The 18,559-nt window shown below is 37.0% G+C and overlaps 1 protein-coding gene across 2 annotated transcripts in view; it reads left to right on the top strand.

The window, feature by feature from the left end:
* NEIL3 (nei like DNA glycosylase 3) overlaps positions 1 to 4,724 on the top strand; it is a 44,372-nt gene extending 39,648 nt beyond the window's left edge. Inside the window, exons 9-10 of one of the 2 annotated variants that reach the window (XM_019749439.2) lie at positions 2,703 to 2,877; positions 4,242 to 4,724. In XM_019749439.2, the coding sequence (XP_019604998.2) occupies positions 2,703 to 2,877; positions 4,242 to 4,421 (355 nt within the window). In that variant the 3' untranslated portion in view covers positions 4,422 to 4,724. The remainder of the gene's footprint in view (positions 1 to 2,702; positions 2,878 to 4,241) is intronic. The other variant, XM_074331566.1, reaches the window with a different exon arrangement.
* The last annotated feature ends 13,835 nt before the right edge of the window (positions 4,725 to 18,559 follow it).

Raw genomic sequence — 18,559 nt, 5'->3', positions numbered from 1 at the left:
CAGATCATTTATCATCCAGTCTTAATATTCAAAGTGATAGTCCTAATTATTAAAATAAGTTAAACTATTCCAGATGCTAAGTTTACCTAAGGAAATGCTCTGCTATAGTTTAGAAAAATTTTAAATAGTGATGGAAACAAAGAGGGACCAAGATGTCTTCAATTAATCAGAACATTAATTGTTTTGGATAATATTGTCTATCACAAAATTCAGATGAGCTGTGCATATTGAGAGCCGATGTGATCAAGGTGGCATCAGGATCTTGGTTATGTTTCCTCAGTGCTTCACAACATAATGTGCGCATGAACTACCTGGGAATCTTGTTAACATGCAGATTCTAATTCTGCCCAGGATCTGGGGCAGGAGCCTGTGTTTCTAAGGCGTTCCCACATGATGCTGGTGGACCACACTGAGTACAGGACTCAGATGGCATATGTCTGTTTTTAACTTTATTCCAAGGAAGAAATGGAATGGAAGACAGAAGTAGGAGACATTGGGGCCTTTTCTTCCCCCCTTAAGCCTACCTTCCACCTAGGCCCCTTCCCAGAAGAGCTTTACTAGTAAGAGACTCTAAACCTCTTCCTGGATATGTGCAACCCTGGATGTTTCTAGGTAGAAGCCAATGGGTTAGAAAATGTTTAACTAATTGCTATCTCACACAGCCACTTTCAAAATAATATATAAAACTGTCCTTGCGTGTGTCCCTTTTTTTAATGAGAGCGTCATTTCATTCCTTTCTGTTAATATTCTTAACCTCTTTTCTCCTTTAAAAAATGTAAAAGCACTGTTTATGACCCACTTGCTCCAATTTTGAAATCTCTTGACTTCCCTACAACCATGTGTATATTTAGCTTCTCTTAAAGCTAAAGTTTTAATATTGCCTCTTGTGGGGCGGGGTAATATGTAGAGGTTTGGTGGAAAAGAATAGCCTGTAGCCTCTCAGCTTCCCTATTTCAAGTTGGTATTACCCGTGATTCTAAAATATAAGCCACCATCCTCCACTCTGAAAAACTTAACCAGCAAAATACTTGCCGGCAAAGTATTTCACAATAATGACTTACGCAGCGATGCCTATAGCTGCTTTCCTCTTACAAATGCCTGCCGCACAGACAGTTTCAGAAACTCCCCTCAGAATGTTTGCGTCCATCCCAAGCATTAGAATGTGTGAGTCCATCGAAAGTAACATAGTTAAGCATCTGTTTTATAAATGAGTTTAAACCAATTTCATCACAAATAAAAGATCGCTTATATGTCAATTACATTTCAATAAAACTGAGAGAAAAATATCTGTGAACAGTTTAATTAGATGTGATGCCTTGAGGCATCGTTACAGGAACAAGTATGTGAAGAATGTACAGACAATCCCCCACCTAACGATGGTTCGATTTACAATTTTTCAACTTTACGGTGGTGTGAAAGAGATACGCACAATTACGTGAGCTATTCAATACTTTACTATAAAATAGGCTTTGTGTCAGATGATTTTGCCCACCTGTAGGCTAATGTAAGTGTTCTGAGCATGTTTAAGGTAGGCTCGGCTAAGCTATGCAGTTCGGTAGGTGAGGTATGTTAAATGCATTTTTGACTTAGAGTGTTTTCAATTTATGATAGGTTTATCAGGACATAACCCCATCATAAATAGAGAAGCATCTAATTTAGGACTCAGGGAAAAAGGAACTACCTTCGATTTATAAGTATTTTTGATATAAGAATGATATTTTTTTCCTTAGAAATTAATTAAACAATGAGAAAGGATGAACATTTTTATCATTAAAAAGTTACAAAGTAGGGACATTAAGGGGAAGGACTTATGGTTTTAATTAATGTGAGCTATTTTTCGCTTCAACTAGTTTATTAAAAAGACTAATAATGCCTGATAACAGCATTATTAAAAATATTAAATGCCTTATAAAAGCATTGTTAAAAATATTAAAAGTATAAAAAATTAAAAATAACCATGAAGCTCCTTTTCAAAGAGAAAATTCCGCTCACACAACTGCAGTAGAAGGCTGGCTTCTGGCCTTTGTACACTGTGTGCAGGAATAACCTGAGATATTTTTGATCCTAATCGTGGGGGAGAAAAAAGCTTCCTTACCAGCTTTACAAAATACACATTTCTGCTCAGCCAGGCAGCCTGTTCTGGCTGAAATATGATTGCAATTGTTATAGTAGCCTTGATCAAAGAAAAGCATAGAAAATTGTTTTTAAAGCAGACAGTAGAAAGAGTGATCTCTTTGTCCTAGTCAGAGCCACTGATGAGCGTTTACTACCAATGAGAAACTAATTAGAGAAGACTGTGGCTCTAGTTACTTTGCAGTGTGGGAGGGGGCAGCTGGACTTGAAAATATTTTTAGAGGAAATAAAAGTGGGCACACTGTAATTTTGGGTAAGAGATGAACTGAGTATCACAAATGGAAACTAAGGAAACTGGACATATTGGATGCACAATTCCTCTGTTCATTCTTTAGAAACTTAAATGACGTGCTTTAGGTACATAGGTCACTTTGAAAGTAAGTTTGAATTACCTGGGAAAAACCAAGAACGAAAAAGACTTAGCAGTTTGTGTAATTACCTAAAGTTGACCGTGGTCTCCTTTTTGATAGTTTCTTTGTACAAGCAGGATACTAGCCTGGGGTTGAGGAGCTGTGAATGATCCCTTTAGCACTATTATGCTATAGTTACTTTGTAACCTGTCATTACAGTGAACTTCAATTTAATATGACAGATGGCACTTGTACATTAACTGCTTGCAGACCTCACTGCAGTAAACACAACCGCCTCTGCGTTCTCCGAGTTGTGAGGAAGGATGGCGAAAACAAGGGCCGGCAGTTTTATGCTTGTCCTCTACCTAGAGAAGCACAATGTGGATTTTTTGAAGTAAGTGTAAGATTTATTAAGCTTGCTATAGTGTAATTGAATATTTCAGTTATTAAAACCTGACAAATACCAATCCTTTTCCGGTTTTACCTTTAAATTTTAAATAGCCATATTGACATTCGGTCTAAAGCCTGAATGTTGAATAAATTAAAATTCAAGGAGGTTCATCAAAAAAATAGAAATTAATCAAATAATAGCTATTAGATTGGTAGAGTGTATCGTATTTGTAACCACAGTATAGTAGTGTTGCCCTTAGTTTATAAAGATGGAAAGGTATTGAGTGATTTTTTTCCCCAGGTGGCCAAACACCCAAGATACAAATTTGCTCCTCTTAACTTAAATGCTACATCAAAACCTTCTGCTTATACATTGGATAGAGATATATAAGAAAAGATAATTTACATGCTTTGGATGTGCAGTATAAACTTAGCGAATCCTACTACACGAGTTTGACCCAAGAAAAGTAATGGCACCAAAACAATGTAGATATAGGTGATTCCCCAGGCCTTTTTGATCTGTGAATGTGCCCCTGAAAATGAATGTGCGATAGGAGCCAAGAATTGGGTCCTTCTAGTCACACTTTCTGCATTTCTCAGTGTGAGCAGCTCACTCTGCTGAGTGTGAGTCTAATGTTAAAGATACGTATTCTTCCACCTGCTTCATCTGGTGCATCGCTGAAAAAACAAAATATTGATCTGCTTCAGTGCTGGAGCAAAAATTCTCTGGGTGGGCTTCTTGAGAGAGAAAATAGCTGTCTTCGACATATCTTCCGAAGGAATTTCCCTGGGAAAATTTGGTAATGATTGTAGATGTTAACCCCTGCACAAGGTGTGACTATTCCACTAAACTTACAGCTTGGCTCCTCAAGAAGCTTTTATAGATGCAATGGAGAAAATGTGACTAGCAATATTCATAATAGCACTACCGGATTCTTAGACCTCTCTTGAGGAAAAAATAAATAAGAGTAATACAGTGGAATCTGTCAAAATTAGTTCAAGTAATTCTGTATTGGATTCTTAAGAGACTAATGAAGTTTAGTAATGGAATCATGACAAATCTTTGATCTGAATAGTTTTAACAAAGTTTCTATAGCAGAAACACTGGTTTTTGCTTTACAGCAAGACAAGGGGAAGTTCAGAATTAAGTCAATTTTCTGTGTGATTCAAGCAAAATTGCAAGACGTCCTTTTTATAGGATATAAGCTTTTTTGAGGGCAACGAGTTACGACATATCTGTTTTACAATGTCAAAGTAATAGTAAGAGTGATGAAGACAGTATGGCATTAATCAAATGCACCTAAGCTTAGCTGGCACATCCTTCTAACTTTCATCTATACTTTACAGTCTTTCTGTTTTTCCCCATAGTGGGCAGATCTGTCCTTTCCATTCTGCAACCATGGCAAACGCTCCATCATGAGAACTGTGTTGAAGATTGGACCTAATAATGGAAAGAATTTTTTTGTGTGTCCTCTTAGTAAGGAAAAACAGTGCAATTTTTTCCAGTGGGCAGAAAATGGGCCAGGAGTAAACATTCCAAGATGCTAATATTTTCTCCTGTAGAATATCTGGCATTTAATCTCTTCACCCTGTGTATGTTGAGTCCCCTGTTGTTTAAGAGAAAAGTTGTAGAATATCTATGGTATATTGTAAAGTTACTGTAACATTTGAAAATTGTTCTTTTTTTTTTTTTTTTTTTTTATGTGTACCATCTTTTCATTCTATGGCTATGTGTTATATTTTTTTACCTTGATGAATGCTATATATGTGTTTCATCAAATACACAGTATATTCCCTTTAGTATGTATATTTAATGCATTTAGTAATGACAATAAAGTATTTTTAGTATGCTCTTGGTCTCGTAACTTCTTTGGGGAAGCAGCGATTTTTTTGTTGTTGTTTAGGAGAGGATTATGCATTATAATGAATTAATAAGGTATCCTGTCTGAAATGAATATTTCTCTCCAGTATTGCCACTACTCATGTGATTAAAAGTGCTTTATGTTTTCATTAAATTAAATTTAAGAAATGAGATCTCCTTTATGGAAAAGAATATTTTCTTAATTTTTAAAATTTTATTTAGCAAACTTGAAGTTCCTGTTAGATGCTAGTGATATGTCAAACACTTCTAATACTTCAAATGTAGTTTTGTGGAAAGCTATGGGGATTCAGAATATAAAAGTGACATTTAAGAACAGAAGCTGTCTGTATATCTTTAAAAGAAAACTTGATTTAAATTTTTCTGATCTTGATTTTAATATGCTAATTTAAAAAAATAAGTCTGCTTCAAAAACTTAATAATGTGTTACTTTTTTAATTTGTAGTTTTTTCTTAACTCCCTTTTGTTTTGTTTTAATAGTTTAGTTCAGGTAACTATGATTATTTCCCAAAAGAACAGAACAACTTCAGTCTTAAGGTATTTCTGCAGAGTTTTGGAAAATTCCACTCAGAGCTGGTTCAATCTACTAAAGAAAAATGGACAGCACAGAAGACGGCTTGAACCCCTTTCCCATTCTATCACGAAATATTCCATGCACATCTCTAGAAGTTAACAGCATATGAAGTTACCAGCAAGGATAGAGCATATTTCGTAGTCTTATATGTGTTTGAGCTCTACACTGAAGAGACAGAATTAGAACCAACCTAAGATCAGTGATCTTAACCCAAAGAGTTCAATAGGGCAGTGACTGTACAGGGCAAATGAGAAACGATTGGACCATTGACGATCTTAGTGACCTGATGGGAAGTTCACTGTGTGCATTCAGAAGGAAACTGAAAATTAATTGTTCAACAAGGAGGGGAGAGGTCTGTTGCAAATCAGGCTTCTATAAATTCCAGTCTCCAAAAATTAGCAAATTAATTACAAGAAAATATAGGGGAATGTAACACAAGCAATTTCAATATGATACACTTGGATACTTATCTCAAGAAATATACAGGATTTCTATGAAAAAAAATTTACTGAGAAGCATCAAAGAGCCAGATGGATAGACAAAACAGGGTCTCGTTTAGAAAGGATGGGTGTTTTAAAAATGACATTCTTCCAAACTTAGCTTTGAGTTTTAACAAAATTTCACATTAAGATCTCAAGGAGGTTTCTGTATTCATTGTGCATTAAGCTCTAGCTGAACCCAACTCTAGATTCCAGACAAACTCACAAACAATCGTGGAGAGTGAAGAAAAGCAGGCAGATTCTGGAGGGATGTAAGATTTGGGAGATGGCAGCAGCTGGAGATGATTTCCCCTTTTTTTTACAGTTTTTATCCTGAGGGCAGAACACAGTCAGTATCGAGCAGGATGACCAAACCTCCGACAGAAAACCAGCAGACTTTCTGGCGTAAGGAGCCAGCAGGCAGGCAGTTTGGGCGACCACAGACAATGGAAAGAGGGAAATTTCAGAAAACATTCCAATAGGGGGAGCCCCAAGTTCTGTGTTTAAACTCTGCCCGTGTCTTTACTGACCCCTGAACCACACACACATTGGTGGGACAGACTGAACACAGAGACGCTAAAGATAAAAGAACCAAACCCAGATTTGATCTGCTGCCCAAGAAAACTCGCAGTGTGAATCCAACCAAATTAATTGCCTGCTGAGACAAAAACATGAACACTCAATAGAGGAATATACCAAATCCAGTCTGTAATGCATAATATCCACAATATTCAGGAGTCACTCTGAATGGCAACATAAGCAGAAAAAAAAAAGGCCAAATTTCAGAGAAAAGACAATAAATCAAACCCGACTCCAAAATGACCGAGATATTGTAATGAGCAAATAAGGATTTTAAGCAGCTATTATAGCTATGCTCTTTGAAGTGAATGCTAAAGGAAAATGGTACCAGATAGAAACTCAAATCTTTCAATACAGAACATTGGAAATGGGAAATGTCTAAATCAGGGGTGTCCAAACTTTTTTCAACGTTTTTTACCAAGGGCCATATGCGGTAAAATACACAAACAGCTGGGTCACTCACTCGAGGTGAAGTAAGTATTGCCTCACCTGGTTTATTTAAGTAAACTAAATATATTTTTGGAATTTGCTGCGGGCCAATTAACAATGGATTGCGGGCCACAGTTGGCCCGCGGGCCGCAGTTTGGATACCCCTGATCTAAATAAATACAAGCGTTATTTTTGCCTCTTAGTTTCTTTAAAATGCAGAAGACTATTTAAAGCAAAAATTAGGCCATTGTCTTGTGAGATTTATAATGTATGTAGACATAATACATATGACAATTGTAGCAAAAGGACAGAGTGGTCCCAGGACCTATACAATGGCAAGTTTTCCACATTTTATGGGAAGTGATACCATATTAATACTAATTGTAAAAAGGTAAGTATATAGATGTAATATCTATTACCAGATTTGGGAAATTTTCACACACTATTTCTTCAAACACTTTCTTAGTCCTCCTCCTTTCCTGAGATTCCAGTGAAACAATATCAAATTATTAGATTGTTATTGTCCCACAGATCTCTGGGCTCTATTCATTTTTCTCAGTCCGTTTCTCCCTCTTTTTTTCTCTCATTCAAATTGAGCAAATTTTATTGATCTGGCTTTACATTCACTGACTCTGTTCTGTCATTTTCACCCTACTCTTGAGACCATCCAGCAATTTTTTTTTTAAATTTCAATGATAGTTATTTTACAGTCCTATAATTCATAACTGGTTCTTTATTATAACTTCTATTTCTTTGTTGAGATTTTCCATTTCTTTTCCCATTGGTTTCAAGAGAATTTATAATTGATTTTGGAAGCACTTTTATGATAACTGCTTTACAATTATGGTTGGATAATTCTAACATTTGATTGATTTCAGTATTGTCATCAGTTGAGTTTCTTTCCTTCAGTTGTGGTTTTTCTGGTTTGGGGCATGATGGGTGATTTTTGGTTATATGCTGAATGTTTGGTTATTATGTCAGGAGACTCTAGGTCCTATTTAAATCTCCTGTTTAGTAATAATTACTGTGTTTCCCCAAAAATAAGCCCCTGTTCTGATCTCAGCCAGACGGACGCATTTAGTATGTTATGACAATGTTCCAGGAGAAGATGACATGACTGTATTTGAATAAATGTAGATTGTCATACTTGAAAAAACAAGACATCCCCTGAAAATAAGCCCTAATGGAGCAAAAATTAATATAAGACCCGGTCTTATTTTCAGGGAAACACGGTATCCTGTTTCAGTTGAGTGTGTACGTTCTGTCTTACATTGTGGGCTTTAGTCCCAGTGACAATTTAGTTTTCAGAGCCCTGGCAATGGGTTCCTGTCTGCTTCATTCCAGTCTTGCTGTGACTGCTGGTCAATCCCTCTGGTACTATCCGTAGGCACCGTGAGGTGATTTCCTGGGGTGCCTGGTGCCTCTATGCCACCTTTTACTGGGGGGTGGGGGCAGGAGAAGCCACGGTACCTGTGGCTCCTCTGCCCCCTGGTGGACGGAAGCGGTACTGTCATTGTCTCCCAGCAGCAGGACCAGGACAGGACTGTCATTTTGTCAACCTTGGACTGAAATTTTGGAAGATGCTGTGTGGTCTGCTGGTATTCATCTTTTTTGAGTTTATCTGCCTATTTTTCGGTATTTCAAACCAATGTCATATGAATGTAAAGGCTTTTAATCATGGGGAGGAAACCTGAGAAAAATAAATGGTGAAATTAGGACGATAATGATTTTAAGAGGCACTGTTTCTTGAGTCCTCATTTGGTGACACCTGCTGACACTTTTCATAGATCATTACATTTAATCCTCTTGAGCACCTGTGAAATCGGCTTTTTATTGTTGTTATTTCTAATTTTCCAGTTTAGGAAATCTGCCTTGATGTAGGTTAGTAAGAAATATGCCTGTGTCACACAGGCTGTGGTTTGAATGTAGTTTGCATAGCTCTAAAGCCAACACTCTGAATAGGCTGTTCTCCTTTCCTTGTATTAAAGAAAAGGCTGTACTCAAAATTGCATGCCTTTGATATGGATAAATATCTGACATATACAGATGAAAATTGTTGTGGTATAATGATAAGATTATGGTAATTTTTTCTCTAAAACTTGTCATGTTAAATTTAATTTTTTTCAATTGCAATTGACATACAATATTATATTAGTTTCAGGTATACAATATGGTGATTAGACATTTACATAACTTACAAAGTTATCACCTCAATCAGTCTAGCACCCATCTGACACCATATAGTTATGCAATGTTAAAATTTCTGTAAATTTATTTTGACTTTCTATTACTTTCTATTGCTTTTATTTATTTAACTTCATTAAAGACTTTTAATTCATTCTTTTCATGTACTTTTTTAACAGTACCTGTCATTACATAGTCTAGGTCATCATTACCCACAAGTTAGTATGTGAAATGAAAGAATGAATGTTATAATTAGTTTCCCAAAAGATGTAACCTCTTTTTTCTTTGTATCTTTATAGCATTTTATATCTCTTCTAGAGCATATACTGCAGTCTGCTTCCTGTTACGTTATTTGCCCTACTGCATTTCCTGATGTTCACATACATAAGGTATTGTAAAGAACTCTTCTTTTTTCTTCACAGCATCTTATCAAGTATTGTGCCTTACACACAGTAGAAACTTGGTAAACATTTGTTGAATCTAATAGATGATGGTTTAATATAATGTCAGTCTATTGAGCATTTTTAACCTTGTTACCACTATTCAAACATGAATGCACTTAAATGTCATTGAAAGAGTGTTTCTGCTTTATTATAAAAGAAAGAAATTGCTCGGTGTCTAAAGGCTGTTAAATCTTCCTAGTAATTTAAATTCAAGTCTCCTTTTTTGGAGTTTTATAGCAATTTTCTTACAAATGGACAGGCCAAAACTAATTAGATCAAAGGGTATGCATTCCCTGAAAAGGAAAGAAGATATAAAAATAACTCTGCCTTAGTGCTACACCGTATTTAATAACACAGAGAAGAAAAAATACTATTCCTCACAACGCCCACAAGTTTGAACCTCTTCAATTTACAGGAAACCAAGTCCACTGGTTTAAATAACTCCTTAGTTTTTAATTCAGTTCATCTCTATTGAGCATCTATTATATGAAAAAAAAAATCAATGACAAATATTTTTAAAGAAGATGTTGCCAATACCCAAATGAGGTAGAAAATGACAAGGGACAACAGCCCTATAAGCTAAGCAGCATGGACTGGACGGTGACAGGGAAGGAAAGCTCCATCTGATTCATGAGTAGAGGAGAGTCAGGAAAGAGGCAGCAGGTGGAATTTCACCTTGGTGAGGATTTGCATATGTAGAAGGGCGTTTCAGGCAGTGAAGTGAAGATATCTAAGAGCAACGGCACAGAGAATGTGTGGGGAATAGCAAATAGTCCTGCTTGGCTAGATCATAGGGCGCTTCAAAGAAAATAAAGGAAGAGAAATCTGTAAAGGAAGAATCAATTCCATTTTGCTGCTGCAAATGGAATTCCTAAGAAGGGCCAGTTCTTTGTTCTGAGCATGTAAATTAAAAGTAAGTAAGACACTCTCTCCCCTTAAGGAGCCCGCGGGCAGAGAAATAAGCCAAAGCACACAGGCACCTTTGCTAGATTATGATGCCAACAGAGGGCCTTTTGAACAAAGGGGGAACGGAATCTATTCTGCCAGTGTTGTGGGAGAAAGTATGGATAGGGTTTAATTACTCCAATTCTGGAATAAGATTGAGTCAGACAGCCAGTTCAAAGATCTTCCCCACCCCTAACCTTGACCTTGGTCATGTGACCTTGGACATGCTATTTTATTAAGCTTTGGCCACTATGTGCTATGTCTTAGTTACCTCATCAGTTCAATGGTGATCACAATGGTACCATCTCGTAGTGCTGTTTTGAGGATAAAGTGTATCCAGTTAAAGGACTTAGCACAGTCTCTGTCAGTTAAAACACTTGAGTTCATCTTACAAGTATTATCTGTATTATTCATATTACTCCTACTACCGTCATAACTGTTATCATGTGAGGTTTCAGAGTAGTCTTAAAGAAGTAGTTGAATGTCACCACAGACAGAAGGGACTAAGGGTAGGGGGGGACATATGAGGAAAGCATGGGCCCAGGAAGAAATACACTTTACCTTTTGGGAATGGAGGGTCTCAAACTTTAAGAAAGAAGGTATTAGGAAGAAGATGCTAGGGTGAGTTTTATGTTTCCAGTGACACATCAACAATTTGGAAATAAGAAACATGAAAGCACTGAGTGATCTCAAAGACTTAATTCAGGAAGAATCGAGTGATCCAAAGATTCAGTTATCCAGGCATACATTACATCCTAGGTAGAAATCACATCTCCCAACAATGAGGGAGTATAAATCAATATTAATTACAATTATCCTAATCCCTTTCTTTGACTGCAGAAGAGATTATGGCTTTAAGTCCATGGATACATTGCAAATACATTGTTTCTGGGAAAGCACAGTTTTACCCAGCGTGATGGGCCCAAGCAGTCCGCAGGATCCCATTCATTGAAATCTACTTTAAAATGGGTGAATCCAATGCTTACAAAGGCAGATAAAGTCCTGGAACACAGAGAATGCAAGGATCCTATTGTTCTTGGAAGTTAAAGAATGAAAGCCAAGGGTTTAGGGGTCAAAATACTTTCTATTTATTATTTGAATCCTAGTGGCTTGTCTAATAGAAGAGTCGTGAGGGAGGAAAAAGACAGAAAGTTTAAAAGAGATGAAGAAATGAAAAAAGTGATGATAGAACAGAAAACTAGACCTTGTGAACAGAGAGGGAAAGATGAAGAGAACCACCTAAAGCACCTATACAGACACTTTATATCTGTTTTTGGCCATCAGAAATAAGTGTATGGAGAATCCACACAAGAAGAGCCTTCCACATTTTTAAAAGTACACACTAGCTTTTTGGACTAAATGCTGTCATCAAATCTCAAGCTGCGAAGCAAATTAGAGGTGTCATTACAACAACTTCATGTCTACCTTCCATATTAGCGTCCTTGTGTCACGCCCAGTTACTAGCATTGGCACCTTGGTTTACATATTAATACGTACTTGTCTGCTTTTAATACGCACATATTTTTTCCTCGCTGTTATGTTATTACATTCAGCTTGTTTGGCAGCATTTAAAAAGAATTTATTTTGCTACCAATGGCAGAAAACAATTTAGGAAACTGTACGGGAGCAGGAAAAATGTTAAATCTAAGTATCTGAGTTGGTTATTGACTCATTAGTTTAATAACTCGTTGTCTCCAAACTTTAATAATTTAAATGCATTAGAAATGATAGAGCATTAAAAAGTGAATTCTTAAAATGGTAAACACTGGATCTAGGATCTGAGTTGGTAGTTATTACTTATTTAAAATAAACAAGCAAATTCTGTTGAGATATGGTCTCATTTTCGGGAATGGTCTATTAGCAGGCAGCAGTGAGACAACAATTAACCATATCAGCACATTAAAGCCTAATGTGTAAACTCAACATAGTAGCAAACACACATCCTACCATGGCCTATTAAGTAATCAGAAATGATTGCAGATAATTAGCTCTTGAACAGCTGCATAAACTCAAGTATTCCATTTTTTATCAGACAGGGAAACTTCGAGTGGGAGGGAGGTTTATTAGCTATGTCTTGAACTGGGTGGGAATGTCACCATGAAACAAAATTAGGGACAGATTCTAACGTCTGATGACATACTACCATTTCAAATTTTCTTCTGATATTACTCATAATGTTCACATTAATGTAGTTCTATAAGTGAAAAATATGAAAGCAAGGATATTAGCAATTACCAAAAATCTCTTATAAATTTGGAATTGAAATAGGATAATACAGAAATCAGTTAATAAAATTCCTTTAATGAACACCATTCATACTTGTTTATATTTTTAGTTCAGATTTGATTTGCACATTCCCATATATCCGTTCTGAATGAGACTATCTTCAGACCTATGTTTGAATAATGATATATACAGTAAATACATAGTTACACTCGAATTAATGTACTTGATAAGTATTTCTTAAATTAAAACAAAAAACATAGTCTCCTTTTTTTCTGTTTCTTTTTTACTAAAGAGAGCGTGCTGGGCAGAACACAATGACTATCTTTAGAAATCTGAGGGGCTGATATGAAAAAGGAATAGTTATGTTTGTTTCCTATAGGTCCAAGAAAACAGGATTAAGAGACACAGTTTTAATTAAAAAAACAAAATTCCCAAAATCAGAGCTCTTAAAACTGAAATGGACACACTGTGAGGTGCTTAGGTCGTTCTAGGGATGTCATCAAATAAATTCAGTGACCAACCTCCTCCATGGGTGGACGTAGTTGGAAGGGACTTCAGGTTCTATCAAAGGGCCCCCTGTGGTAAAATTCTAGGAATTAAACCTCTAAAGGAGACGGTTCAGTGATAACTGAAGGTACCATCACCTATGGGGCTAAACTTTTGGGTGGTACTTTCTGAATACTTGCACTGAAGATTTTGTTCCATGTGAATTTACATTTAGCACATTTTTTGTGTTGTTTCTTGACAGAAGTTAGGTTTCATTTTATTTATTGGCCTGCCAAAGATGAAATGGAAAGATAGGTAGATAGGTAGGATGGATGAATGGATAGATAGATGATAGATAGATAGATAGATAGATAGATAGATAGATAGATAGATAGATAGATAGATAGACAATAAACACATAATTAAGAATCATGACGGGATATAAAGTACAGCATAGGGAATATAGTCAAAGGTATTGTAATAGCTACGTATGATGTCAGAGGGGTAGTAGACTTGGGGGGTTATCACTTTGTGAGGGATGTAAAAGTCTAATTATTGTGTTGTTTTGTACACCTGAAACTGAAAAACAAAACAAAAAAACACACAGCAAAACCAAAGACAAACACACATGAATTTCACTTCGAGAATTAGTTCTATTATATGATGTAGTTTATATTTGTTTTCTCTCTAGTTATCCTCATTTTTATAAGCATTCATTCAACAACTATTTATGTGCCTGTTGCTATGCTAGGCTGAAAGTATAGATGAAGAACGATTGCAGTTACAGTTCAGTATGACGAGAGCTGTAATGGAGAGATTGATACAGGGTGCAAAGAAAAACATAGGCAAAGGGACTTCCATGGCAATGGCAACCTGAAAGATGCCAGAATGGCTTCACATAGGTGGTCAGGCTGGAGGTGAGGAGTTTGCCAGTAGAGATTAGCAGGAGCCTGGGTCTGGGGTGGTGGGTGTGGGGGTTAAAAGCCTATTTGCCATAGAAAGAGGCTATTGTGTTATACCTGTGAAAGATAACTGAAGCTGAAATCAACCAACTGTGGGAGTGGTAATTCTCATGCTGTTCATGCATGGGAAATTATTAATTGTTCTCACCCAAATGTCAAGAGAGGGCTTACTGTAGCCACTGTCTGTTTCCTAGAGCACTGCTAGTACACATGCCAATAAAACCATGGACTAGCAATATCAGCATCACCTCAAGGCTTGGTAGACTTTCCAGGACTGAGGCCCAGGAATGTTGATTTCACAAGCCCTCCATCTAACCCTTCTGCAAACAGCAGTTTGTGAGCCCCTGGTCTGGAGGAGAGTATTTGCATGTGTTTTAGAAAACATTTTAATTTACTAATTAGAATAAACACATGATTCCTCTATTTTTGAAATGTGTTGTAATAGTTAGGTAAATTAATTTGAAATGAAATGGGAATGTGAAGTTGAGAAAAGAGCAATGAATGGACTGAAATCAGGCTACCTGGTTTCTAATTCCAGTCCAGCCACTAAATAATAATAAATTGCTACTAAATAAAATGTAACTCGGTCAAGAGACTGAAATTCTCTTGGACCTTAGGGTCTTCAAACATAAAATAAGGAAGTTGTATTGGAAGATTTCTAAAACCCATTTCCAAGTCTAAAATACCATGGTTCTGTCCAGGTTTTAACATTAATTATTTGCATATACCCGTTTTACTTGAGCAGATTGCTGGTTGTTTTCACTGCTGTCCTACCCTTGCTCTCAGCTGTATTTCCTGTCGATCAGTTTGAAACCTGCTTATCTTCCCTCTCTCTTTTGGGTCAGTGGTTGGTTCACTACAGGATTGTTTAAAATGAGATACTCTTGCACGTTAATTCCGTAAAGACTCCTTGATTAAAATTCCCCAGTAGACTTTTAGACAAAAACAAAACAAATAGCACTCATCTCGGACTGTGACACATCTGTCTTGAATGTCCAATGAACAATTCACAGGGGAGGGGACCCAGGAAGAACACAAGGTTTTACTGAAGCTAAGATTTCAGAAGCATGAGACCCAGGGAAAGAATTTAACCCTTCCCTTCATACATAGGGCCATAGAATTTCCCTCCCTCCCTCCTTTCCATCTGACCAGGTTTTCATGTGCTGATTGTCTTTCTGCTGAATTGCTTTGTCACCAAATCTTGCAGATGATGGCAACTCCCACCCCACGCCCACCGTGGCAGTTAGCAGAACACCCCAAACAAATAATTTCTCAATAAAAGCTTCAGGAATACATGCTTAAAGAATCAATGCTTAATGCCTTATCACCCGGTTCACAGTCAGTAAATTGGTTTTCTTTACAATTGCTGGAGCTTCTTCGCAAAATATTTTACCTGTATTTTTGCAAGGAGGTACAGTTTTTCGATTCACCTATTTGCTGCTTCATCTGCTCCTGCTCGCTTTCCGTTATGATCGGTGACTGGGGAGCTAACATATGCCAGCACCTCCCTTCTATGTTACACGATGCGGTGTTTTAGCACCTCCATATTTTATGTCCTGGCACTCACTCCTAACACGGGCCTGGGTAATGCAGCTTCTGCCTGACTGTCCGTGAGGCCCACTTAGAGCATATGCATGCTTGATCTAAAACTTTTCAATAACTCGTCTCTGCCTCGGATAGGAAATTACAGGAGACTGCTCCATTTCAGCATCACTTTGCAATCATTCCACCTTCATGCCTTATGCTCTTGCATCCCCAAATTGGTCTGATCTGCGTAGCTTCCTGTCCAGCGCTTTACCATGGGGCGGCTGCAGACGAAACACATTTCCATCACTCTCATTTTGTTTTGGGAGCAAAGATAGATAATTTTGATCCGTGGTCAATGTCAATGGGGTAAAATCTTCAAAGCTGTTACCTGTTCTAAAAAGATTGCGAGGAGTTCATTTCTAAATAGTACATCATCTTTGGAATGTGGATTTCTATGTAAGCTTCTGTTGATGCCACTCTTAAAGGAACGTTAGTGGTCGTCTGTTCAAATAGTCTCTATGTGGATGGGTAATTGTTTCGTCACAGATCATTTCTACTTATGGTCACCTGCTTTATTCACAGTATTATTCTGTGAATTAGTCTAATTAGTGTAAAATTCACAGTATTAGTCTGTGAATTAGTCTAATTAGTGTAAAATTAGTCTAATTTTACTCCAACTTGTACTTATTCTTGGCTCTCCCCATCTTTTCCCCTTTGATAAGATATGCATAAAAATCAACCAAAGGGATTCTCATACAAACTGTCAAAACCTCAAATCAGTTCAGGGGCCTCTGCAATTTCTTTCTGTTCAAATAAATCCTTCCTAGAAATAATGACAATTGTCACAAAATAATTTATTGTATAATTTGTTGCTTAATATGCGTCTGTCTTCCTTTTTGAAGTAAATGCTACATGTAGACATGGATTTTTTGTTACTCAGCACTGAATTCCCAGCTCTTTCCTAGGCAAATACAGCAGGAATTCCATAAATGCTTATTGAGTTAATAGTATCTTATTACCTTATCAATTTCTGACTGCTCTTTGGCTGTTATTATAATTCTAAAAATGCAATCCTTTTGCCTAAAAACTGTTAAGGGCTGTTGCTTTGCTGATAGGTGCTCCCTCTCCTCCTAGGCAAATCTAGATGTGAATAAGCCTTTGGATCCAAATTAAGGAAGCAGCCCAGGTTCTAGCTGTTTGCTAAATGGAGAGCTATGGCTGCGCTTCTTACACTGGGGGGAGCTAGAGTTGCAGACACTCTGGTTTCATGACTCCCCATTTCCTTACAGACGCCCCACCTTCAGGTAGCACGTTCTTTCTTCAGGTGGGTTACAATGCAATTGATTGTGATGAGGGTACTTAATCTATTCACTATAACTGATTAAGTTACTGCTTGATTGTGTTACAGCTTCATCCATTTACTTTGATTAGATTGTTGCTGGAAATATATGGGTATAATCAAGCTTTAGCTATTGTCAAATTCCTCAGGGCATTTCTAAATTTCTCCACATAATCTTTTTGGCTATTCCTTAGGGTATGTCATTTCTACAGATAATTAATCTCATCCATTACATTTTGAATCCTCTTGATTTGATTCTTGCAGGGCAACTTTATCTCAACGTCCTGGGGTGACTGTCCTGTCTTCACCAAGGACTAACCATGCCTGGTAAATGACTCCTGTGGCTTGTAGACACAACAAACCAGCCTCCTTTCTTTTCTTTTCCTACAGTGTGTTTCTTCATCACAGAGGAGGGGGTAGTGGAAACTTATATATAACTGCTTACAAAGAGTAAGAGAGCTTTCCATGATATTTTCATTGGGGGGGCTGGAATCTAAGTTTATGTCAGTGTTTTCCATATATAAAAGGAGCAGAGCAGAGAGGGCAGTTTATTTTATTTTATATTTTTAAATAACAATAATGATAATAATAAAAATATTTCTGATTGCTCAGTGTTACACATTAAAAAATAACACACACACACAGAGTTATCCTACCTCTCATATTCAGGCTCACTTTTTCCACGGCGAGGTGGGGTCAGGTGATCGTTCTAAATCCACCTCCATCCAGCTTTTCTTAACCGTGGAGACAGCAGTTCAGAGACAGAGACCTTGGCAGCCCTCCAACTTGAGGCCATTCGGCTCACTCTGTTCTTTTAGGAGGTCAACAGAGCAGTGGAATAGGTTGCATTCATTTGTATGCTTGACTTTATAGGAAATTCTCCTTTGGATGAACAGTTGAAAGATGTCTCTTGGTATTCACAGAAATGAAATATCAGAGACTACCCTATGGCTCCTCCAGAAATATTATAGTCTAGCTAGGCATTCTCTTAAAAAAAAAAAAAAATTTCCCCAAAGATTCCATAGAGTATGAAGGATCTCATGGTAAACGTTAGGGACTGAAATTCCTTTAGTCTGTGAATAATGATTGTATTGGCCTTATAGTCCCTTGCATTCCGTGAAATTATTTGAAAGCTTGGGAGTCCCAATGTTCCAGCATTTCTGATATCTCTCTCATTGTACAGTCAGATCCACCCCCATGTCTGTCTCCAGGCCTACCTCAAATTGCTTTCAAGAGACAAGAGACAGGTGCAAGTTTACAAAGTTTAATATATACAGACACATTTTTATTTTATTTTCTCATACATCCCTAACCTACAGGAAATGTAACCTCTTGACACATAACCTAAAGACCTTTACTTGAAAGGGAAAAACAGAACTACAAATAACTCTCTCTATATATTTTTAATTTCAAAAATCACTTTTCTAATATTGAACATCATCTTTCCCCAAAGGCTCAAGGTATTCTCTTCATCTAAATGTGTGGCCATGTTACACACACTTCAGAGGTGGAATAAAATTTCAGCATACCTTTAGATATCTCACTGACAGATTTAATAACGTCTTATTTGGAACCCATGTATCCAACAGTCGCATATAAGTAAAATACTGTGGGGTAAGCAAAATGAGCTTTTG

The sequence above is a fragment of the Rhinolophus sinicus genome, linkage group LG04 (genome assembly GCF_036562045.2).
Source record: "Rhinolophus sinicus isolate RSC01 linkage group LG04, ASM3656204v1, whole genome shotgun sequence".
NCBI lineage: Eukaryota > Metazoa > Chordata > Mammalia > Chiroptera > Rhinolophidae > Rhinolophus > Rhinolophus sinicus.
Note: the sequence above shows the minus strand (reverse complement) of the source record. Positions and strands in the feature narration are given on the sequence as shown.